Source organism: Oreochromis aureus, linkage group 3 (assembly GCF_013358895.1).
Source record: "Oreochromis aureus strain Israel breed Guangdong linkage group 3, ZZ_aureus, whole genome shotgun sequence".
Lineage (NCBI taxonomy): Eukaryota > Metazoa > Chordata > Actinopteri > Cichliformes > Cichlidae > Oreochromis > Oreochromis aureus.
In genome coordinates this window covers 47881656-47907939 of record NC_052944.1, presented here as the reverse complement: position 1 = coordinate 47907939, position 26284 = coordinate 47881656, and the positions used below count along the sequence as shown (strand labels likewise).

The 26284-nt window shown below is 38.3% G+C and overlaps 2 protein-coding genes across 2 annotated transcripts; one reads left to right on the top strand and one right to left on the bottom strand.

Annotated features, from left to right (window-relative positions):
• The first annotated feature begins 4805 nt into the window (after positions 1–4805).
• LOC116329915 lies at positions 4806–11969 on the top strand. The gene is made up of 3 exons (XM_039610439.1): positions 4806–5165; positions 5264–5546; positions 11314–11969. The coding sequence occupies exons 1-3, from the start codon at positions 4903–4905 to the stop codon at positions 11866–11868; spliced, it is 1101 nt and encodes a 366-aa protein (XP_039466373.1). The 5' UTR covers positions 4806–4902; the 3' UTR covers positions 11869–11969.
• A 2278-nt stretch (positions 11970–14247) lies between these two features.
• Positions 14248–23176, bottom strand: LOC116324814. Its single transcript, XM_039610438.1, has 13 exons — positions 23048–23176; positions 21199–21266; positions 21009–21106; positions 20737–20859; positions 20541–20649; positions 19489–19552; positions 18179–18219; positions 17872–18056; positions 17662–17745; positions 17321–17553; positions 14946–15050; positions 14823–14867; positions 14248–14677 (listed from the first exon to the last, which is right to left on the bottom strand). Exons 2-12 carry the CDS (start codon positions 21260–21262, stop codon positions 14837–14839), a joined length of 1137 nt encoding a protein of 378 aa, XP_039466372.1. The 5' UTR covers positions 21263–21266; positions 23048–23176; the 3' UTR covers positions 14248–14677; positions 14823–14836.
• Positions 23177–26284: the final 3108 nt, after the last annotated feature.

The following is a 26284-nucleotide window of genomic DNA, read 5'->3' as shown; positions in this document are numbered from 1 at the left end:
AAACTTGTCTAATGGGCATTAACAGTAACTTTTGCATGTTATGTATATGCTTGAGGCCAAAAGAGGCGTAAATCCAGATAGAAAACTTTGAAGTGTGCTTTTTAGCGGAGATTTAGGCTGACATGGGGATGGTGTGTATTTTACTGGGGTGGTGTTTAATAAGACTAAAAGCGTTGCTCACACACATAAAGAGTATTGAGATTAAATAAAGTTAATATAATGGATAGAGCCCAGAACAGGATAATACATAAGTAAAATCAAATGTAATGTTTGATTTCACTTTTATTGGGAAACAATCAGGCTAGAAATGTGAGTAACCTATGTTTAAACTGTGAAAACACTCTCCACATACATTAAAACTGTGCAACTCTGAGTGGGCCATGCAATCAAGCAACTGTTACATATCTGTATTAAACTAGCCAATATAGACTCACCACCACATGATGTTGCCCTGCAGCGGGGGCAGAAAATCATTTGCAAACCAGGGATCTTATGTTGATTATCATATTCTTACTTATGTACACACACACACACACAGAAGGGAAAAATTTCAAAACAAAACAAAAAACAACTTCGCTTAACCCGTCAAGCACAGGAGCAAAATAAAAATCTCTTTGGGCTCTGTTAAAATTTCTTTAGTAAAAGTGTAAAAGGCCAAACCTAAGAGGTTGGGCCACCCGGAAAGTCCCTCCAGTATCAGGAGTTAATAGTCAGGAAACATTCTTCACTTTAACGCCTTTTTTCTGAAAAACCACTGACTCATAGATGCAGATAGACATACAAGTGCACATACATCCAGATGTGCATTTAGACATTAAAAGTGTAGAGGCATGTACACACAGATTGGCAAACCGGTACAGAGTCTAACTGAAGAGCTTAACAAAGCAGACGTGGCAGTAGGTTTTGTGATTTTGCCTGATATGATATTGTGAACCAACTTTGAATAATGACAGGAACCTTAGATGAACACAGTAGGTTAGTAAGGTGTAGCAGAGAGAGGGTCAGAGCGAAGGTAGTGGACATGGGAATGGTGTAGTGACGTCTTTGGAAGACGTCAAAAGAGGGAATTGTGGAATTACAGGGATTATTTTACATAACCATCATCTTATCATTGCATTAATTATCATTTCATCAAAGCGTTTATTGAAGCTGCTGGCATTATGTTATAATTTATATTATAGGGGTTATCATAATCAAATATTAACATGTTTATTACAGGTGCAGTTATAACTACTTTAAAATGATTGAGTTAAATATATATGTATCATAACTCATATGCTGAGTATATTGTTACAGTAAAATAGTAGCTGAGCAAAGGCCTGAATGTATTCAGCTTCTTGTGGTATTTGAGTTTGCCTAGTTACAGGTGACGGAAGGATGTCCAGTCCATGGTGACCTCAAAGGCCTTAGGTCATCACCATATTCGGAAGAGTATGCCACAAGGAGGAACCTCTATGTTGCATTTAATTCTTAAAATACATGAATGTTCTGTACATGCAAATTATGTGCTTGTAAACGCAAGAAGGGGCGTTACAATACCCTGATGTTATAAAAGCAATCTAGAGTATATTTTGGGTAGAGATGTACAACTGTTTGGCAGTTTACACCTCTCCACGCTGCGTGCATTAAAATCAATTGTTTGAACGACCTCTTCTGGACTATCATTGTTTTACTCTCATCCTCAATTTCGAACCCGTAACAAGGCCCATACAACACTGCACACATTATTGCATTCCTGGACACCTTGCATGACATGCTCACTGTTCAGAGACCAGAGCAGACCCGATATGTCATCATATGGGACAATGTTAGTTTCCATAGGGCTGCTTTGGTCCACAACTGGTTTACAGACCACCCATCCTTCATGGCACTCAACCTCCCTCCATACTCTCCATTCTTAAATCCCATCGAGGAGTTCTTCTCTGCCTGGCACTGGAAAGTGTACGACCGTCATCCTCATCAACAGGTAGCCCTTTTACAGGCAATGGAGGAGGCATGTGGAGATATTGACCAGGCATCATGTCAGGCCTGGATACGGCATTCAAGGAGATATTTTCCCCGGTGCCTTGGACTGGAGGATATCGCATGCGATGTGGACGAAATTTTGTGGCCGGACCCAGAAAGACGACACGATGTAGACTGATTGTCTTTTTTTTCCCTTTTTTTTGTGAAATTCCTATTTTGTGTTCTGACTTTGTCTTGGTTTTGATGAGTGTGAATAAACACCAATACTTGAAGTTTGGATCCTTGTATGTTTACATGACACTATGACAAAAGTGTGACCTCAAATTGACATCTGTACACAAAGAAAGCAAAAGCCAGATGTGTTTTGTATTCATACCATCAGTGTGCAGTTGGCGCATTGTGTGCTTAGTAGATGATGGCTTGTGTGTACTGTTTGATACGAAAACACCATTTTTACGAAGGTGTGAAGAGTTAATCTAGCTGTGTTCGCTTTTGCAAGAGAACTACAATGTTTTGATAATTGGGTGACAGGTTTTCTTATTTGTGTGTAGAGTTTTGCAAAAATAGCCAATAGTTACAAAAAATGTGCTTAAGCAATCAGAAAAAACTGTAAGAATGGCGTCCTATTGTGGTCAAATTCGGCCACTTTAAGCAGAAGGAGCAGGTGAAGAGTCGCGGCAGAGAGCTGAAAGGAACGGACTTCAGCGTGAACGACCAGTTCCCCAGAGAGATCCTCGAACGACGCAGGGTCCTGTTCCCAGTCCGACGTAGTTTTATTCAGAAAGGCTCCGGGCTGTCATCGCCGTGGACCGGCTCTCGTGGACGGACAGCTCTACCGCGACCCCGCATCACTCCATGGCTGTATTGACCGCACACCAGATAAGAATCCGCTGCGCTATTCTCTTCACTCACACTCTCTTGTATTAACTTTTGCTTAACTATGTAATATCAGTATGCTAATTTAGTATAACGTCACCGTCACTCTCCGCCAATGCTTTAATTGGAATGTTTCCGTTTTTATTTCTTTTTCCCTCTCTCTCTCTTGTCGCTCACCTTGCTCTTTGGTTTCCTTGCTTCTCTTTTCTTTCACTATGTCGATCACCTGTTTCCCTATCCATCCACAAACGACACTGTCTATTTCTACATGCTCACTCTGCATTATCACGCACACACATGCGTTTAAAGGCAACACATCTACAACAGCCACACAGTGCACACAGATATAGGACACACACGCACACATTTGCTCATTTTAGTTATTATGCACACACATAGTCAGACCTATGGAGCTTCACGCTGCGCATTTTCTTCTCTTTATTTACAAAAAAAAAAAAAAAAAAAAGATGTGTTTCCATTTTCCTCACCCGTCTAAGCAAGACACACAGCATATGTCATTAACCACAAACACACAACTATGGGCACGCTAAGGTTTGTCTCATGGAATGTGCATGGAGCTGGCTCTAGGGAAAAAAGGTTAAAAATACTTAACCAACTTAAAAAACTACAGGCAGACGTTGTTTTATTACAAGAAACCCACATGCCTGTCACAGGTTTGAATAAACTTAAAACACCTGAGTTTCCTAATGTGTTCTCAGCCTGTTATAATTCTAGACAAAGAGGAGTAGCAATTCTAATACATAAAAATATTAATTTCACAGTACTCGATACAGTTATAGATCCAGAGGGCAGATTCCTAATAGTCAAACTATCTATACTTAACCAAAAGCTAGGTATTGTAAGTATATATGGTCCGAATGTTGATGACCCCTCATTCTTCCACGTTTTTTTTAGTACACTCTCCGAACACCTAGATTGCACAATTGTTCTTGGGGGAGACCTCAACCTGGGACTAAATGAAGAAATGGATAGGCTCAATACAGCAGGAACTCAGCGTAATTGGCAGTCCACAAATATAATCAAACAGTATATGAGCGACTTTGGTCTTTGCGATGCATGGCGCTCCCTCCACCCTAACAGTAAGGAATATTCTTTCTTCTCACATGTCCATCACTCCTACTCTCGTCTGGATTATTTTTTGGTCAGCAGCTCACTGCTGAGGGACATTTCAGACACTGAGATTCATCCTATAGCTGTCAGCGATCATGCTCCTGTATCTTTAACACTAATGCAGAAGAATAATACCACACCAAGTAAAAACTGGAGATTTAATACATCGCTGCTCAAAGATGAAGAGTTTATCAAATACTTTAAAAAGAATGGACTTCATATTTAGACTTTTAATGACATTCCTGGAACATCAGCATCTGTCCTCTGGGAAGCAGGGAAAGCCGTGATGAGAGGTAAAATAATCTCTTTCTCATCACATAAGAAGAAAGAAGAAAACAAAAATATTCAAGAACTGGAAAAAAACATCAAATCCTTAGAAAAAGCCTATGTATCACACCAAGATCAAGAAATATTACAGTTTTTTTCAGTCGCTAACAAGCGTTTGTCCAAACAGTTGTCACATTTTCAAAACTCTAAACACAATTAGCACAGCATCGGTCTGTTGTGGCCATACCATTCACACATTTCATGTCGTTTTCACCCAATATGCAGTCAGTGAACACATTTCCACAATGCCTACATTTTCTTAACAGACAAGCTATACCTCCCAACAAAATTATGGACTGTTTTTGTAGTATTTACGAATGTTAACACAACATCCCACAATAGCAAAAACAATATTCCAAACCTTAGATACAGTATAAAAACCTCTGCTTCTGCAATTATATCAGTACAAAAACAATATCAATATCAAAAATATATCTCAGCTGATAATAAACAAACAATTGAATAATTGACACACAGCTGATTTATGTTGGGTAAACTGGGCCAACTACAGCTTATTCCATTCTGGCTTAGACTCAGTGGGGTTTATAAGGCAAGACTTTGAGGAGTGATGTTTTTGGAAACAGAAAAAAGACAAACACTGTAATGTCTGGTCGAGGAAGAGTAAGAGCAAGGGGCCCAGGGAGAAGAGCAGGCCCAAGGAGAGGGCAAGGTAGAGGTGTAAGAATGCGTGGTGGTGGCATTCCAAGGGCTGCAAGAACAGTAGTCAGTGATGAAATTCGTGCCACTATCATTGACCATGTAATCAACCATGGTCTTTCCCTAAGAGAGGCTGGTGAAAGAGTGCAGCCCAATTTGAGGCGGTCAACGGTTGCCTCCATTATACGCATCTTTCAACAAACCAACAGGTAAGTACTGCATTTTACATGGATTGTTTCTATTCTCACTTGACATGTCAATATGGTCATACAGTAATGCATATGTTGAATTTTTTGTCTTTCTAAAGAATGCAACGTCTTCCACCCTCTGGGGGAAGAGGAAAGCTCCTCAGTAATGATCAAGAGCTTGCCATTGTAGAAATGGTTGCTGCAAATAATGCAATAAAACTGCGTGAAATTCAAACTACAATTGTGGCGGACCATGAGATATTTGACAATATCGATAGAATCAGCCTCACAACCATTACGCGGACATTGTCCAAACACAGAGTGCGGATGAAGCAGCTCTACACTGTTCCCTTTGAGAGGAACAGTGAGAGGGTCAAGGAGCTACGACGACAATATGTCCAGGTATAGTGTATATTCAATCCAATGTCCAGTTCTATAAGCTTTGCACTTTGCAAGTAGGTAACCTACACAATACTACACTGTAAAATATAACTTGTTGTTTCAACTTAAAAATATCAGGTACAGGGCTGCCTTAAAATTTTAAGTTAAGTCAAGAAATAGAGTTTGTTCTTATAACACAACCAATCGTTATCTTAATGAAAAATCACATGTTGTCTAAACTTTCGTCTTAGTTTAGTTGACTGAGATTTGTTAGTCAGTTCAACTCCTTTAATTGTCATCTTTACTTGGGAAAACTCTTTCAGCTAAATTAAAATAATCTATTGTTTAAACTCTTGTCCTAGTTCAGTTGACTTGGGTTTTTTAGTTAATTCAAATACTTTAGTAGTTCTTTTAACTTAGGAATCTATTTTAGCTTAACTAACATAACCTGTTAGCTAAGTTGATTTAAGTTTATTAATTAACTGAGCTCCTTAAGGTAGCTGAGTGAACTTGTAAATCAGTTTCATTTTAATTATCAGAGTTGATTGACTGGATGTAAAGAAAAATGTGTATTAAACATCTTAAGTTTTGTTTTTTTAGCTTTCTAACATCCATTTCAGCAAAACTACCTGTTAGGTGTATCTTAGATCTCAGGTTTAAATATCTACATTCCTTTAAATTAATTTTCTGTTGTTTACAGAAAAAAAAATAAAAACCCACAGATTCCATTAAAGTCTATCTGATCATTTCATACAGAAAGTTTGTTTTAAGAACATGACAAGACAATTACTCATGAGTGAAGATTAAATTCTGACCAATACTCTAGGAGCAGTAGTGATTCTTGTGAAGTAACAACATAAAGTCTGCATTAATGTAATGTATCAACGGGACACTTGCTATTTTAGAAAAGTTATTCTTTACATTTGCAAAATTTTTAAACTTCATTGTGCTCAGTCACACCTGTTAGCATAAAACTTGAAATATTAAAATAGTACAAAACCTTTGATAAGTGACAGTAAAGATCAGTTTATAACAACTAAGACATCAAACTCTTGTATTTGTCTTCGTTTACAATTGCAACAAATTCCACAGAACCAATATCTCTGAAAATGAGTGCATGCTTCTGAAACATTTGATAATATGAATATTTCAGAAACATCAGTTTGAGTCTGCTCAATTGCAAAACAAAGGAAAAACTACTGACTTGCATGAGATAAGCATCTGCAGAGTCCACCATTATATTGTTGTTCACATAAGTTTCTTAAACCATGAACAAATGAGTAATTGTCTAATCTGGAATGTAAAGTGTAGTCATTTAGTGACATACAAAAGTGAGAATGGGAACTTGCAAGAATAAAAAAACAAACAGTAAAATAAAAACTGTCCTTAACACTAAGGAGCATACAATTACAGTTCTGCATGGCTTTCTGCAAGAGTCTGTTTCTTAGACCATGCACTAGTGAGATGCACTGCCTTCCACCAATGTTCATTAGGACGTTCTGAATGACTTCAAAGATGTCCTTAAGTTCCTTTGGATAGTCTATGTTGAGGGCAAAAGAAGGCCCATCAGCATGGAAATGGCACTTGAGACATCCCTCAGATTAGACAGGATTACTGCCGCCTCAAGGACAACCAACACATCGATGTCTTCTTCTTTCACCATCGCAATGCCAACTTTCATCCTCTTAGAAAACGTGTCTTCAATACCTGTCGGCTATAAAAGGGTTCAAAGACAAAAAAAAAAAAAAAAAAAATACACAATTACAATTACACAATATCCCTTGTGCTTAACAATTCATGTCTTTCAAAAGAAGAGCCATACTGATGCTTTGGATGATGGTGATTGGCTTTGGGTAACACTTATTAGTTGTTAAAGTTTTTTCAGAATGAGATATGCACCCCATGTTACAAATCCATTTCTTGCTTTAAACAAAGACCATGTTCATAAATAACTGAGCATGTCTTCAATTGCAGAATTCAAACAAAATTTTCAATTTAAATGGTAAATGGCCTGTATTTGTATAGCGCTTTACTAGTCCCCTAAGGACTCCAAAGTGCTTTACACATTCAGTCATTCACACACATGGGTGGATGACTGAATCGTGACTCAAGAGTTGACAGTTCGTCTTATAATTGGAAGGTTGCGGTTCGAGCCCCGGCTCCGACAGTTTCAGTCGTTGTGTCCTTGGGCAAGACACTTCCCGTTGCCTACTGGTGGTGGTCAGAGGGCCCGGTGGTGCCAGTGTCCGGCAGCCTCACCTCTGTCAGTGCGCCCCAGGGCGGCTGTGGCTACAATGTAGCTTGCCATCACCAGTGTGTGAATTTAAATCTACTTATGCTAAATATTGGCTGTGCTCTAAACCAAATCTGGCTGAGAATACATGAAATGTGCAAACTGCAGCTACACTACAGGATCAGATTATGGCTCCATAGACAATGCTTCTTTAATCAGTTTATTGATTAAAGTTTATTTTTCCCCTATATTAACAGCATGAAAAAGAGCATATAGACATGGCTGAACAGGTTGCATAATTGGCACTGAATATCAACATCCACCTTTACCCAGCTGCCCAATGACTCTGGGCCAGTAACCTTTAATTGCTTACCCAGTCTACACAGTCTCTTTTCCAGGGTCCAGGACATTTCACCAAAGTATTGCCCCGACAGCTGTAGCAGCCACTGCAGCCCCTTAAATATCCTAATATCTCTGCCATTACAATATACAATGTGAGAAATCAAACGTAAAGCTGAAGTGAACAGTACAGCAGCGAAATGTCAAAGACCCTGGTGAAGACATGAATAAACACAAGACACTAATAATATCAATGCTAGCTTGCCAGTTAGTTTCTCTGAAACCCAGACCAAATCCAGTGTCAAAGATCTTGTAATAATACATTTGGTGAGGAAAAAGTACACATGTTATCATGTGGCATCTATTGTTTCATAGATGCCACATGTTTCATTAAAATCCACTGTGGTGCTGTCATTATTAAATTTACTAAAAGAAACAATGCTAACCTTCACAGTCTTGAAAGTGTGTGAGGGATCTTCCTTTAGAAAATGAGGTCCTCTGTCCTCTTCCTTTGTGTAGGGCTCTGGTCAAAGAAGTCAAAAACAAAACCAAAACACTTTTTAAACAGTGTTTATGAAGCATGTAGACAGCTCCAAATTCACAGCTTTTGATGCATAATTCCATCAATATATGATTATCATTGGAGATTTTGAATCAGGCTTATCAGGACATTCAAGTAGAATATGATATCCAACCTACCACCAATATACATAGATTCTGTAAAAGTTACCACACTAAATGTCCAGTTGTGAAATATGATGACAGACGTTACTTATCAGCTTTCTTTCAATGAGTTCATCAGTTGAACTGGATAACCTAAAACTTAAACAAAGGATTAGATTTCGCAGTTGAACACTTACATCATCATTGAAGCATTTTATGAGCCTAGTTAGCCTTTCTATGCCGCTCTTGAGTTTGTACAGCTCCACGAACCTCTCCATAATGGTCAAGCACAGCAAAAAGGAACCCTTTCAGGTCAACAGATGTAAGACGGGCAAATTCTGCTTCAACCTGAGCAATAGAAGAAGAGGGGTGGAGAGTACAGGCAGAATAAAAAAAAAAAGATTCTTTGAGACCCAAATTTAAGCAAACGGTCATCTGAGGCCCATTAGAGAAAACACAAACACACAAAAGCAAACAAACAAAAGATGCACTTTACCTGCCGTTCAGCAAACAAGGAAGTTCAGAGAACAATAAGCTCTGTCTCGAAATCTTTTAAAGTAGAATGATTGTGAAAATGACTTATGTGATGTAAAACTTTAGTAAACGTGCGATTAAAAGAACACTGAGTAAAAGGACAAGTAACAGTTTCCTTATTCCTCAGATGTTTACCTTGATGAGCAATACTGTTTTAGTCCAACTGCCTCATTAAAGTTACACAACAGGCTTTTTACATTAAAGCCAGCAAGTCCATTACATGCTCCCTTTTAGATCTGAAATACTGTGCACATTCTGTGTATATGTAGTGGACAGCAATTTACCCAAAAGAGCGCAAAGTTTGCAAGTCCACCTCATTTAAATGACAAAGACAGATGTGATCATCTAGACCTGTGAAAATAAATTAATGACAAACTTGCAGTTATGGATGTTATTACAACCACAAGAACCTAAACAGTCTGCTCCATTGCTTTTGTTAATGAATCATTTGTTGGTAACACGTCTGAATATTTAGTTTATGCCACCTGCATGTGATCATCAATAGTGCCATATTACTTCTTAAGAAGCACGCTGACACTACAATCTTTATATCATTTGTTCTACAGAGCTGTTAAGTTACAATATAATCTGTGGTGTTTCCAGTATGACAAAATGCACAAATTGTAACTTACCATTTGACTCCACTGACAAAAATAAATCCCCAGCATCAAGTTTGGCTTCACAGACCTAAAATAAGTAAAATAAAAATATATGTTATAATTATATTGTTTTTGCCATTTATTCATGTTTGCTAATTTTCTGACATATAAACAATGTTAGTTTTGTTACAATACAGAGAATGCAGTTTAATTAAAAGGTAAATTATGCAAAAAAAAAAAAAAAAAAAAAACTTCTGCAGTATACCATGCCAAAAATCAGTGTCTCTATGCCAATTATTTTATCACTACAGCTCTTTTAGTATGGAAACTCACACAATCTAGTCATACTAGTCACAAGAGTTCAAAAATAAGTTAAAATGGTGAGCTGCTGTTAAGCATAAAGCATTTCAGGGTAACAAATAACTGCACAATAGAATTAAAGCAAAAATAAACACACTGGAGGACTATCTGATAAAAACTAATATAATGCTGGTTTGTAGACCATATTTTGTCTCAGTCCTCAGTGCACTCTTGCAGCTTAGCATGCAGCAGTTAATAACAACTTAAGTGATTACATAGGGGTAAACAGATGACAACAAGCATCGGAGTCCTGCCAAAAGTTCTTTTTGAACCCAGTCAGTTATTGGAAATATTGCCAAAATGAACTTCCACCAAAATACAACAGCCTGTGAACTTGAAAGAAATTTACACGCACAGAGACAATATGAAATAAGCTTTATTAATTAGCTGAGTTAGCTTGCTAATATCGCAACAGTGGTTGAGTGCACAACCTTAAAGCTAGCGGCACAATACTTGTGATTTGGTCAGTGCCACATTAAACCCATAAAAAAGGCCATGTGTCAGTTTATTAGGTCAAGTTTGGTCATGACACACAAGCTGGACCTTGTCGGCTAAAGTTACATTAGCTAAAGCAAACATTTCGGTAAAAGAGAAAAACACACGTCATGCCATAAATTCAAAACATGTTCCAACTTTTGTAGCTCTTTTCCTTATAGTTATAACCAATGTTACTCACCTTGAAAGCATATTCCAAAGAAGACGATTAGAAAACGTCCAAGTAAAGTGAGCATGTCGTTAACCGCCAATTCCCCATGATGCACCTCGGTAGCAGTCGTGAGGCAGTTTTGAATCCTGCTGTGCTCAACTTACCCACATTGTCAAGTTCACATAAGTTGCTGATTTAGCTGGACATGAGTTTTCAAGTTAGCTTTTTGGTGTAATAATTGGGACGTTTTTAACTTGTAATTCTATGTTATAACAACAACTTCAGTCATCTATCGTCAAACTGATATAGAATAATATGTTGAAATAACAAACATCTAGAATTACATTTTACAGTGTAGGTTACAGTACAGTATGGTATACAGTAATAACATGACTTACATAAACTTTGTTTCAGAGAGTTATGGAATTGGAGGCCAACCAGGCCCCTCATGAATTCATATACATCGATGAGGCAGGATTCAATCTGGCCAAAAGGCGTCGACGTGGACGAAATGTAATTGGAAAAAGGGCCACAGTTGATGTGCCAGGACAGAGAGGGGCAAACATTACCATGTGTGCAGCAATTGCAAATGCAGGATTACTCCTTCACAGATGTCAGGTTGGACCCTATAATACAGAGCGCTTGCTTGCCTTTCTCAATGATCTCCACCAGCGCCTGGTTCCAGAGCAGGGTCAGGAGGGTGAAAACATGAGGACCTTTGTAATTACTTGGGACAATGTGGCTTTCCATCACTCGCAAGCAATAACAACATGGTTTGAAGTCCACCCAAGACTGGTAAGTCTCTTCCTTCCACCCTATTCACCTTTCCTCAACCCCATAGAGGAGTTCTTTTCTGCATGGAGGTGGAAGGTTTATGACCATGAGCCACATGACCAGATGTCCCTCCTTGAAGCCATGGATGCTGGCTCCAGGGACATCACAGTTGATGATTGCCAAGGGTGGATCTGACATACCAGGCGGTTTTATCCCAGGTGCATCGACTTGGATAACATCAGATGTGATGTTGATGAAAACATGTGGCCTAACCCTGAAGATCGCAGAGATTAGATGCAAATGTTTTGCCTTTTTTAGCCCCCTCCCCTCCCCCTTTTTATCTTGGCTTTTTGCTGTTGTTTTTTTGTTCAGAATGCTCTTGTGTGTTTCATGGATATTTTGTTCACTGTAAGCAATACTGTAAAACTTTCTCTGTCCTATCATACCGTGTTTCTACTGTACCTCCTGTAGTAAACAGTAAAGAAACAAAAACTTGTTTGCTTTTTACTGGAATGCTTTTGAATGTGAACATTACTGTACATGTGGACATACAGTTACCAACCAAGACATTTCTGGTGTCAAAATGGTGGATTGCATGTTTCGCATGCAAATACCTGTAAAACTGAAACATAAAAGTCAATGCAGTTTTTGTAATGTCAATAATAGCCAGTATTTTGAAACCTGGTGTACTGTGATTGACTGCATGTACCTTGTGAAGTGAAAACAAGTGTTATTCTTTGACAGACTAATTTCATTTTGAGTCAGATTTATAGTGTTTTTGTACAGTTAGTGTGTGCAGAGAAAGATGTGTTCTATTTTGAAATGAAGAGTTAGTATATATTTAACAAAATGTATTTTTGAGAAGAAAATTATCCATTTGGCCAATTGTGTTTTGTAGGTGTGAGTCTGTGTTAAGAGTTTAGAAAAAGTATCTGAAGTATGGGTAGGCGCTTGTTAGCGATTGAAAAAAACTGTAATAGTTTTAGAAATTGTGCTATAAGAATCACAGTTAGGGTTTAAGCATTCAGAAAAAACTGTAATAAAGTATTCTAATTGTTTCAGGATGACCTGCCATTATCCAATCACACATCTGCTTATCTGTATCTTTTGCTCGTTTCTCCTCCTCTTCTTTTCTATTTTTTCTAAACTGAGTATCTGATGGCTTTGAACTTTTCTTGTCCATCTTCCATTGGTTTTAATTTTGCACTCCAGTATGAACACCCATCCTTCAACCCGAGGATCACCACAACATAACCTAACAGACCTACACCTTAGTTCACAGATTCACTTTGTCTAAGGTGTATTTCTGGGATTTCACGCAACACAGGATTCAAATCATGAATACATGATGGGCTTGGATTTACATCATTATGAATGAAATGTACTCTATCTGGAAGCAACCGGGTTGTGTGTGAGACTTTAAATCAACAAACTGAAAATTATAAATTTTAAATTGTTATTGATCCCTTTACCCCGAGTCCTAAAGTGTATATTTATTTTCTTACTCTTCTTATATATATTGTTCGTTTACTTGCACTGCTGTAACTGGAGCCTCGTCGTCTCGTCTCTCTATATACTGGACTGTATGTAGCAGAGGTGACAATAAAGTTTACTTTGACTTCAGCAGCGAGCAGGCGCACCGAGGGCTCTCGCGCTCACTTTTCGTGTATAGAATTTCGAAAAAACATCGGTGCAAATTATAAGTCTGTATCATAATGTCCGGTGATTTCGTGTTTGTTGGTTTGTTTTTATTTTCTTTTATTTTGCGAGTTGGTTATCAGACGCTGCTCCAGCCACCAGAGAATCCCCGCCGCCCCGCCCTCTCCTCCCTGTGCCGCAAGCAGCAGGCGCACCTCACAAACGGAGGGCGCCCTTACTCCCAGCAAATGGGCGATAGAAAACCGATCGGTGCCTATGCCATTCCCACTATGCGCTGGCATGACGTCGGGGCAGCATGAGTACGAGCAATTTTTTTTTTTTTTTTTGCCTGTGATGCCGCCCCCCACCACGATGCTGCCCCGGGCAACCGCCCGTGTCGCCCGTATCAAAAACCACTACTGTTCCCCAGTAAGTTGTCATTCCTACTTGCACTTTGTTCCTTTCTTTAATCTCCGACATTTGATTTACACAACTTTCCAAAACTTGCCGAGCGCTATTCCCAGCATCCATCATTTATAATTGTGTTCCTTTGTCAGTTTTCTGGCCAAAGTGAGTCCAAAAGTCTGCAAAACTGCGGTTAACCGGTAATCATCCTGACACTTTTGTCAGGTTTTGTTGAAAGCAATAGGCGATGACATTTGATAAGGAAAGGTTTTTCGCGACATTGGGTACCAGAGGTGAGAAAACAGAATCCCAGGTGCATCCTCAGTGGGGCCAGGTGTGTTTACCATATCGGCTATAGGAGGGCTGTTCACAACGTGGGGCAATGAAGATGAGCAGAGAGAGAGAGTCCCAGGTGCCAAGTTGGATTGACCGTGTTTGGACTTGTCACCGTGGATATAACATGATCAAAGGTTACTTATTGATCCTAATTACTATATTTCAAGCAGTACTGATCAACACGTGCTCATAAAACAAGTGGCACAAACCTCGTTAATATAATTGTACATAATATTTGACCTAAATATTTGAGTATTGTGATATGTGAATATGTAGGTTAGAAGCTTAACACAGTGATTCCAATGTATAAAACATTCCAGTACAATATATATATAGTGTATACGAGCATATATGGTTACATAGCATATATGTCAGTATATTTCCAGTGTATACAGGTATATATGTCATAAAAAATCCTTAACAGCAATCCAAAGAGCTTGGAAAGAATACTGACTGGACTTCTTTGAGTTTCTTGAAGACGTTTCACCTCAGAGATGAAACGTGAAACAAAAAAAGTCCAGTTGCTTTTCTTTCCAAGCTCCTCAGAAAGCAGCAATTTTTTAACCAAGCTTTCTTGATTGAAGAGAGTTAAAGTTGTTTCCTTCATCCCAGCAGTGACGTCTGTCTGCAGGCAAAAAAAAAAAAAAGACCATGCACTTGTCTGTAAAACTGCTGAAAACAGAAAGACTGAGCTGAGTTTTGAAACCAAACAAGAACAGTCATGGTAATTCATTTTACAGTTTGCAGACTCTACAGTGAAGCTGACCCACCTTGCTTTACTCCTTCATTGTTTGCCTTCTTCAGATGAACAGACCCTGCAGCAGAGACACACACATTAAAAACTGAAGTCCAGGTAACAGAAAACAAAGAGAGGCGCACTGATATGTTCTTACAGAGCCTTGTAGAAAGCCTTCTGGGCCATCATGTGCTCTCTGAAGATATTGATGGCTTTAAATACATCCATATGATCCTGATTCTCCTTTATCACCTTTTTGTACCTGTGTCACAGAGAGAGACAAAGAGGGAGTAAAAAAGGCTGTTTGTTGTCATCACAAAGAGAAAAGCAAAACACAAAACCTCAAAAGTTGAAGAGTAGAGATGGTACACTAAGAAAAAAGGAAAATTTGGGACATTTAGGATCTCACTGTGGTTCCTTTCTGCATCATTGTTCACCCTCCAAAAGGACGGGGGAGGTAATCAGCTCTGTTTGTCTGTCTGTTTGTTTGTTAGCAGTCTAGTGTCCACAGTTTTCAAGACATCATGTCGAGTAATGTCACACATGAAACGGCATAGAGAGAGCTGTGCAGCACACTTTATTTTTCACTATGACGCTCTACGATGAGGCTATAACTTCACAAATATATCTTAAAAGCTCAAGTTTTTACAGCTTATAGAAGCCAAAGATGGGTGAAGATAACCACATTTTAATAATGATAATACAATGTGATGTCAGCACATTGTATTAAAAATATCAAAGTTTAGGTCTTATGATCACTTTAGTTGCTTTCTGATGACTTTTTCTCATTTTCCACTTCCATTTATTTTCTATCTCTGTTGGTCTCTTTTACATGTCGTAGGAATTTCATAGATATTTATTGGTTATTATAGGTTGTATTTGGCTATTTTGAGCATCTTTTGTTTCTTTTTTATGTTTGTTTTTTCTTTTCGGTGGTTTTCTGTCTTATGTTGGTTGTTGTTTCATGTCCTTCTGATCATTTGTGTCTCACTATTGTTGCCTACATCATCATTTTTTGGTTGCTTCATCTCTGACTTTTTCATTCAATTCTTTTTAGTTCTCTAGCTCATCTTTGTAATTTGTTTTTAAACATTTGCCATCTCTTTGTTGACTTTACACCTCTCTTTTTCGTCTGTTCCTTTTGGTCATTTTATAGCTTATTACCTCTGTGTTTAAGTTTTTGGTAGCTTTAGCGGCAGTTTGAAAAGCATTGAATGAATTCTAATGAAACTTTGTTGTGGTGTGGAGTGGGTTCATGTTAACAATCCATTAAAACTTGGCTTAGATCCACTGAGATCCCCAAGGTCAACTTAACGTTTTATTGGTGGAAAATTGAGAAAAAGCCTGATAACCAACAAACCATGATTCTTACATGTGTCATGTGCAATTTCAGTACAGTATAATATTAGATGATATTACATAAGATAGTAGTAGTACAGTAGTACTCTTCTAAAAATCCAAAACCAAAATGAATAAATAGAAAATACACAACGATTCCCTTAAAAGTAGATACTGTTCAGAGAATGAGCGGCATGGTGGAGGTTTGTGTTCAGTGCTTCTTCTTTTAGTTTATTTTCATTTTCATTTGTGTTGTTGTTTCTTACAATATTAAGTGCCGTGAGGTGACTGGTGCATATAAATAAAATGGAACTGAATCTCATTGTGATCATTTGTGTCTCACTGCGGGAGTTTGATACTTGTTTTTGTTACTTTGTGTATTTTTTAGGTCATTTTAAATCTCATGTTGTTGTTGTTACTTTTTCCCTTTGTGCCAGTTTCTGACATGTTTTGCGTTCACGTGTTTTTTTGGTGGTTTTACGACTAGCTTTGGTGATTGTTGTGTTTCTGGTGGTTTTATTTGCCTTTTCTCGTCAATTTGTGTGTGTTTTTGATATTTTAAATATTGTTTGGTTGTTTTTGAGTTCCTTATGATCAATTGTGTCTCCAGCTGTTTGTTGCTTTGTGTCCATTTTTTCTTTTTGGTTGTTTGCGGTCTTAATTTAGTTTGTTGATAATTTTCTGTCTCATTATGACTCATTTTGACAATTTAGTGACTTTTTTGGTTGTTTTACATTTGCCGTTGGTCTTTCTGTATCTTTGTGGGACCAAACCCTTTGTCCCTCTAAGTCTATTCATTTACTCGTTCATGATGTTTGTACAGTATGTGTAAATACGAGGGCAATCCCAAAAGTAAGATCTCCTATTGTTTCAGAAACACACACAACCATTCATTACATCATTTTAAAGCTTGACGACTTATTTATTTTTCTACATGATCGCCATTTTGGTCGATGCATTTTTGTAGACACTGTGGCAGTTTTACAATGCCCATCTCATAGCCGCTCGTGCAGTGCGCGACTGTGTTTTGGGACCAAAGAGGGTATTGCTGGTTGACTTTGTGTCTGTTGGGACCACAATAAATGCTGACAGATACTGTGAAACACTGGAAAAACTGGAAAAGAGGAATGCCGAGTAAGTATTCTGCACGACACCGCACGTCCAAACGTCGCCCGTCAAACTGTTATGATGTACCTGTTTATCCAGGTGACCTCCTTCATGCTGTCTTTGCTCCACTTCTGGTAGAAGCTGTTAGTCATGGACCTGGACATCAGCGGCTTGCGAAGCAGTTTTTGAGCCAGGAAGTAACGTAGACAGGACCGGGCCGACAGAGCCACTAACCAATAAACCGGCTCCTCCAAAACCACAAAGTGGTACAGTTGGAGAGGATAATAGAGGCCCTGTGGGGGAGGTGAAGCCAGGAGGCTCTGATGGACAATACAAAGTGAATCACAATTAATTTAATTCATTTTGCATGAACTGTTTTGTTTCAGTGGTGTGTTTTTCTTTTGACTGCTGCAGGAAAATGGTTTCACCTGGTTTGTGCTGCTGTAGAGTTTAAGTGTGTCCAGCAGCAGTGGCCTAATGTCGTCAGTCTCCTCTAGATTACGAATCAGGACCTGCAAGAAAAGTCAAAGAAGGAGCCAAAGTCTGAAGGTCTATAAAAGAGCTGGTCTGGAAAAAGGTTGTGAGAATTTAAAGCATTCACAGCCGCTGATTCTGGGATAAACATGGTGACCTCATACCTCCAGAGTGCTTCTGACTCGGGTCAAATACAGCGCCTCCTGCTGCATGAAGCTGGAGTAGCACTGCTCTGTCACACGACCAGACCGCAGCTCTCTTATAAAGGAGTACGAGTGGAGGATCTCCTCTGCTAGTGCATCGCTTTTGCTCCAAAGGACATCAAACAAATCCACGCCGGGGACAATACCTGAGTGAGCAGGCGGGACACTAGTGAACGTACCTCTAAAGCTGCAGTTCCTCTAATGGCCACTAGGGCCATGAACACACAGGTGTGTATGAATGAGCTCAACAGTGTTGTTAAAGTCTCACCTGGTTCAGGTGTCTCCTCGGTGCTTTCAATGACAGCAGAGCTGAAGATAAACAGGAGATCACCGTGAAGAAAATGTATAAGAGTCTCCATAAACAAAAAATAAAAAGGAACCCATCCAAGCAGCCACAGGGCAAGACAGGTCACGACTCTTTCAATCAATTTTATATCTTTATAATGATTTTATATCACTTTATGATTTTTCTCTGTCTTATGTTGGTTGTTTCTCCTCTCCTTACGATCATTTGTGTCTCACTGCGGTCACTTTACAAACATTTTTGGTGCTTTTGTAGCCCTTTTTAGTCTATTTGTGTCTCTTAGTGGTTTTCTGTCACTTTCAATCAGTTTACACATTCTTTTTGTAACTTTGTAGCTCTGTTTTTAGAATTTAGTTGTTTTCTGTGTTGTTGTGGTTATTTTACGTCTTTTTTGGTTGCTTTATGTATATTTTGCTCATTTTATACATATTTTTGGGAACCTTTGTTCCATTTCGTGTATTCATATCTCTTTCTAATTGTTTTCAGTCTCATTTTGGTTAGTTTTACTTTCCTGAAGATCATTTTTCTCTTATTGTGGTTGTTTTGTTCACATTTTTGGCTGTTTTGTGTGATTTTATGTTACTTCAGGTCATTTTGCATCTCATTTTGGTAACTTTGTAGCTTTGATTAATTTATCTGTATCACTTTTTAGTTTTCTGTCTCATTTTGTTTTTTTTGTTAATGTCATTGAGGTTGTATTGTGTACATTTTGGTTATTTTATTTTTTTTGAACATGTTTTTGCAGAATTCAATTTTAAATACCTGTTCATGATTGTTCTTGCCTCACTAAATTTGTGGTACATGATTTATGTCCATGTATGACTTTTTTGTGTGATTTAATTTGCTGTTTTGCATTTTTTGCTGTTATGAGTTTCTTTCTATGACAGTTAGTGTACATTTAGCTGGGATATTTCAATACAGCTCTTTTGCATTACGCATTCTTTCACAGTATATAATCTTTTGTTTTTTATTTGTTTCTATTTTAAGAAAAAAATGTACACGTGACATCTGTTCTCGTCTCTGAATGTAAATTTTAAACATCACAGATTTCATTTTCCGTACTTTGTTGACTTTAACAGCACTGTGGTTTAGTGTGAGGTCAACTTAAAGGTCCTTCTTGTAATTAAAAAAGTAGAGCCCAGCCCTGCTTCAGCTCCCGTTGGTATGTCTTCACACGATGTTAATAGTTACTTTGATGAATTTAGAAAAGTTTTAAACTCTTTTAAATACAGGATTTTACAGTAAATACTTTGAAGAACCTGATTATTGCCTACCTGGCATTCATGGAGCAGATGTAGAACTTGAGCTCGTCACACGGGGCGCTTTGCAGCTTTCCATCTGAGTGCGAAGCAACACAAGAAACATTCTGATTTATTTACTTTAACTTTCTTTAAAAAAACAACAACGCAGTAACCGTGGCAGAAATAGCTACGTTATCTCCTCAGTCAAAACAGATGTTTATGTTCAAATCTTGCTCACGTCAGACACAGCATGAACTAAACCGATTTGAACCTAAACTGATGGACATAAAAAATCCCTGATGCTTATTGCAAATCAAGAAAGAGGCAAAGGACATACAATATATGTATCATTATTAAGCTCAACAAACATCAGCTACCATACATGTGCATTTAGCAGCACACAGTGTGATGCCTGATAGACGTCTAACTGCTGTATTTCCCTGGGAGAGAAAAGAGTGCAAGATAATGTTCGTCAGATATGGAGAAAGATGCAAAAAAAAAAAAAGACAGGACAGGAGACAAAGAAGAGAGTTTACAATCAAAGGTAATGAGTGCTCAGTGATGCTTTATAAACTGCAGTTTTAAAGATTGGATCTTCATTTTTAATCACATATTGGATCTGTGTATGACGTGTTTTGAGTTCTGTGTGTTCATATTGTAAAATGACATGCAAAACAAACTAAGTACACTAACGTTGAGTTGAAAATACTCTGCAGTTTAGTCGAGGATAAACAAGTTAGTTTGCAGTGATGTGGTGAATTCACAGTAAATCACTGTGTTGGACTGGTGCACAGTGGCTGTGGTGCTCATGGTCAGTGTAACAGGACAATAAGTAATCATTTGAATTCCACTTATATGCAGGTTTGAAAATCAGCCATGGTAACTTGTGTAACATCGGCTTACATGTTGTTGAATTCAGCTGGCTAAATGCACAAAGATTAGCAGCACAGGAACAAACAAACAAAAATCAGGTTGCTCTCTTCGTTCCTTCTGGTAAAATAAGGAGTGTCTCCAATTTGGGTTTTTTCCTGATTGCAACACACAACAATTCATCTCTATTATGAATCTGTGTTGTGTTTAACTACCATTAGGTGTCATTTCCATACAAGCCCCAGCTGCTCCTGCTGTTTTTGCCCCACTGATCCAGCTGCTGATCCTGAAGGGCGTGTCATCAGTCCAGAACCAGGAGCCGTTCTTTAAAAAGAAAAGAGAAAGGCAAATGGAGGAGATGCTCACAATAAATGACCCAAATTGCACGTGGCAAAAATGACCATTGCTAACCTGTTGCTCCTGGTAACCGCCCAGCCACACATGAGCGCTTGTGTTTGCTACCTGAGCAACAAACTGCAGATCCTCTGGCGTGTGGATGGATACAAGGTCACCTCCAGACTGAGAGCATAGAAACTGAAAGACACACACATTAAAATTGGTTTAGAATTTAAATTTAAACATAGTTATTTCAGAAAGTCACAGAATTCATGTCTGATTCTCATGTTAATCTTTAAATGACACATGATATCATGATGCGATGATATATTTGTCAGCCTATTTACATTGGCATCACTCCAGGAGCTCCACACTGGGTAGAAAGACAAACATCTCCGCCCGAACAGGAACCACCGAGGATGGCATGAAAGCAAAGAAACTGTCCCTGGTGACATTGTAGGGAATTATACACCTATTAAAACACACATGTACACATATTCCTGCATTTTAACGTGAGTTCAAGTCATTTTTTTCTACCTAAGGAGGACACCAAGGCTGATGATGTGATCAGGAGGACAACTGGGAGCACGCACACCATCATGGACCTGTATCACAAATACACACAAATTTTACACAGTTTTTAAGTGGGCTCTGTTACTAAAGAAGAAAGAGAATATGGACACATAGATGAAGATAAAAGAGACAAATGTTTAGATTTAATCAGAATCATCACAATACTTTGAGGTTTGCCCTGAGTTCCTAAAGGCTCTGGATCTTGTAGGGCTGTCTTGGTTGACACACCTCTACAATGTTGCATGGAGCTCAGGGGCAGTACCTCTGGATTGGCAGACCAGCGTGGTTCGCATTTTCAAGACAGGTGAACAGAGGGTGAGCTCAAACTATAGGGGGATCCCACTTCTTAGCCTCCACTGGAAACTCCATGCCAGGGCAGTGGAAAGGAAAGTCTGTTCATTATTCGAACTCTGGATTCAGGAAGAACAACGCTGTTTTCATCCTGCATCATTGTTACATATGACGGGAGAAGGGAGTGGGGGATCGACAGATGGATTGGTGCTGTGGCTGCAGTGATGTGGATGCGGTACCGGTTTGTCGTGATGAAGAGAGAGCTGAGTGTAGAAGCAAAGCTCTCAATTCACCGCTTCATCTACGTTCCTACCCTCACCTATGGACAAAGAACGAGATTGTGGATACAAGTCGCAGAAACGAGTGTTCTCCAAAGGGAGGCTGGCCTCTCCCTTAGGGATAGAGTTCAGCCATCTGGGAGAGGCTCAGAGTAGAGCTGCTCCTCCTCCACATCGAAAGGAGTCAGTTGGGGTTGTTCGGGCCTCTGACCAGGATGGATGGATTTTCAGTTTTTGTTTTTAATTCAGTCTAATTTCAATTTGTTTCCAGAGTTGAAATCTTTTTAACTACTATCTTTTATTACTGTATGGAAAGACAATACAGGCATTACAATATAAACACCGAATGTCTTGAAGGCAGTTCACTCAGTGTTGTAGAAACATAAATAACTAAAATAGGAGGCACTGAGAAATAATTATAGACTCAAAAGACTGAACAATATAGATCTTCACTGAAGTCACATAACAAATCACTCATTGAGAAAAAAACCCAACCCAAATGGGTGTACGCAATCATGGTTTTTCTAAGCAAGCCAGAAAAACCGGAGCTCCCTGATAACATCTGTGCCGCCACCGAGAATATGCGATTTCACAAAAGGGCTCTTGCCACATCTGAAGGGAATTACTAAACCACCATGATGGCAAAAAAAAAAAAAAAAACCCACAGTAAATGTTGAAGTACAATGTAATCACAACAAGGTGACTGTAGGTTATTGAGAAAAAAAGAAAAGCAAGTTTATGAAAGACAGAACAAGTAGCACAAGGTGAGAAGAATTATACCTCCAAGTCAAACAACCTGACTAACAAACTATCTCTGGACTAATTACACTTTGAGTACATTTTAAGGTGTGGCTCTCTCAGTCTTGGCAGGCTAAATACAGAACTAGGTGATACCAACTGGCAGCAGCCTAACTGTTGAAGCTGTTGTGTCATTTTCCTACATCATAGCATGTGACGTACCTTATACTCCTCTTTGTTGTCTGCATTAAAAATGTACAATTAAGTTTTAAATTCAGACACATGTTGTCCAATGAACATTCAGCTTTAGCTTCAGATCACAGAAATAATTCATGTTGTTCCAATTTTTTTTTAAAAGGCAACATTCATGTAATGAAATTAAACACACTCGACTTCGGCCACTAATACGGTTTCTGTCAAACAGAGTCAGACAGTGTGGCATTGCTGATTTGAAAATACATACAAAGCTTTACATCTATATATTTGAATAAGACCTCACTGCTCACCTGAGTTCAGATAGAATTCCTGTGTCAAAGCCTTCTCGAGCTCTCGTCTATCATCCACAGCAGCTGCCACGTTACTAGCATCCACCTCTCGGGTCCTTCCCCTTTTGAGTCTTTGAGCCAAAAACCAAACCACAAAAAACCCCCCAAACAAACATCTGAGTGACAATGAAATGACAGCGCTTCACGCCTCCATGTTGTTGGAATGTGGATCTGCAGGTGTAATTTTTGGGGGTGGTTACTTCCTGGAGGAAAATGGTGAAATGACTAAAAGAAAGGAGATGTAACTGACATCACATAGGAACACATAATAGCATCTCCGGGTTCAGAATCTTCCCCAAGAATATTTTGGCGTGCAGACTGGAGCAGCCAGGGATCAAGTGCTTGTGCCGCTACTGATTAACTACTGATTAAATGTAGAGTGATTCATAAACACATAGGCTGACATGACTGTTTGGAGATGATCCAATTTTAAATCTGAATATAATGTATTCACTTATTTAAATGTGAAAGTGTATAATTAAGACAAGTTAATAGCAGAGTTATTACAATTGTTGTCAGACATTTGCATACATTCGTCAGGGAAATGAATGTCATGGTAATTTGGAGCTTTCTTTGAACTTCATTTTTCAGGATTGTAAAGTGTACATCTTTAATGTAACAATATCACCATATATAAACATAGATGGGTTGTTGGTGACCTGGAGAATCCTTAAAGTTTCTTTCTTTGTAACCAGAGAGCAAAACTCTTAAATCTCTCACCCACTTAGACTACATTGTCCCTCTGTTCAACACTTTGGTTGACACTTGATTTGCCCTCACCATGGTTTATTAAAGTGGTACAGTAACAGGGCAGTTAATGTAGTTAATAATCATACATACACAAATACACTATGAACCTACACTGGAATGTTTTTATATATGAGAGTCACCATGTTAAGCATTTAACCTTTGTATTTAGGTCAAATATTATTCACATGTATATTATAAGATTATGCCATTTGCTGTATGAGCACCCATTGATGTGTACTGCTTATTGTAAGATTCAATAGTTACGACTGAAGTGTGACTCTCGACTGTGTTGTGACCTATTGTGAGAAGGAAAAGCAAAGGGTTAATCAAGGCTACCCAAATATTGACTTTAAAGCTTTTTAAAGGTTTTGCAACTTGTACAAACTCTGTGTTTGCCTTATATTGTATTATCATGTTTGTTTCCACATGTTCCAGTAAATCACTGCACCCATTTCCCATTTCCAAACATGCTGACAGAGTGAGATTGACTTCCTTGTGCAGGTTAATGAACAACAGTCAGTCACCTTCAGGTTTTGAATCTGTGGTTGGAACATTCAGGAGCTTTCTACCTGATGGGCTTAGCAGTGGTTATAATTACAGTGACTATGCTGGGGCTTTGTTGTGTATGCTGTGTACAGTTTGAGCTGCAAAGTTGTGTAAAAATGGCTATTTAAATAAAATTTAATTGATTGATTGATTTTGGTGGCTCGGTAATTTAGTGGTTAATAGTCACCTAACACACATTCCTAATTGCAGACTGGGAAGAGGCACAAATCCCCATCGGGTGTATCAGAAAGGGCGAAAAAATCTGTGCCAGATTAATTATTTATATGTTATTATGCTAATTTCAGTGATTACTGTTAGCGTTTTTTGAGCACAATCTAGTACAGTACTCCATTTTCTTACTACAGTACAAAGTGAAACTGTGCAATGATCAAAAAGACTTTAAGGTTTTGCAACTTGCTTTCAACTTGAATTAAGTGTTTTTAATGCTTGAATGAACTGTTAACTGGCTAAAAATACCCCCAAGCATTCCTGTAAAGATGGTCAGGTACAAGTACTGGATACATAATGAGTGAAAAGAAATCCCCCCAAAAACCCAACCAGAAAAAAAAAAATTTAAAGACCTTCAGGAATCTTGGAGAGCTATCGCTCCAGACCACCTTAAAAGTGAAAAAAAAGTCTGGCAACTTGGAAAGAAAACATAAAGAAAATATTACAGAAAGGTGGCTCAAGAGTTTTGTACAGCACCGTACATGAAAGTGTAATTAATATTTGCAAGTAATCTAATCTAAGTAACTATTCAATGAGAGGTACTTTTAACAGCTCTCTTATTTTCAAACTGGACGCCACCACAGATTGCTGAATTTGATTGGGCGCAGTTTTCACACCGGAGGTCCTTCCTGACACAAACTTTATATAAAGTATTTAAAACTATTTAACTATTTAAAATGTCGCCTTAACCCTCTAGGGTCCAGGGTATAATTGGCCATTTTTGACTACTTTTGACTTTACCTCTATATTTCACCTTTAAAAACTGTTTATCTTGCGATGTTTGGTATCATTATCTTCAGCACAACCTCAAATATCTGAAATTTGAGTTATTTTTTCATTTAGGCATACTATATTAGCACAATTGATCTAAATTCAGTCAAAAAATTCAAAATCTGAGTAGAAAAAGTTATATTTTTTACTGTAAAACCCACAAACATGTTTTACGAATCATTTTCGCAACTTGAAATGCAAATAGAAATTGTACATTTTTAAAACATTATGCACAAGTTTTGCAAACAACAAAGTTGTGTGGTACTATTTACCTAAAAATGCAGCCAAGGCCTCAGGCGTTTTTTATACAACCAATTAAAACTATTTACAGAACAATCAGGTGTGCTGCATCAATTAAGGAGCACCAACAGTAAAATACTCACATATGTATCGATCACAGAGGATTCTTCTCTTTCCTAAACAGGAAATTATTCTTCTTGGATGATTTTTATAGGATTAGCGCAATAGCTGCTGATATACGGGTGAAATATATTTATATCTATACATAAAGAAGACCTCATTACTTACCTACCTGAGTTCAGAGTTCAGATGAGTTCAGATTTTCCTATAGCAAAGCCTCACGCTCTCCTTTACATGCGACCTTACTAACAGCACAACTTCCTGATTCTTTTAAGCCCTCAAGCTTAAAAAATAAGAAAAGCAAACACTTGAGTGACACTCAAGACACAGAGAATGTTGTAGCTGTTAAAATTATCCTGTTGTTGGAATGTGGATCTGCTGCTGGAAGTTTTACCAGCGAGTGACTGGAGCTCTCTTTCTAGTCCCTGTCAGTCCCATTGCTGAAGGCTTTTCAGGGAGTTTTTAGGACATCCTGATAATAATGAATCACAGTAGTGTGTGTGTGTGTGTGTGTGTGCGCGTGCGCGTGCGTATTTTATGTAT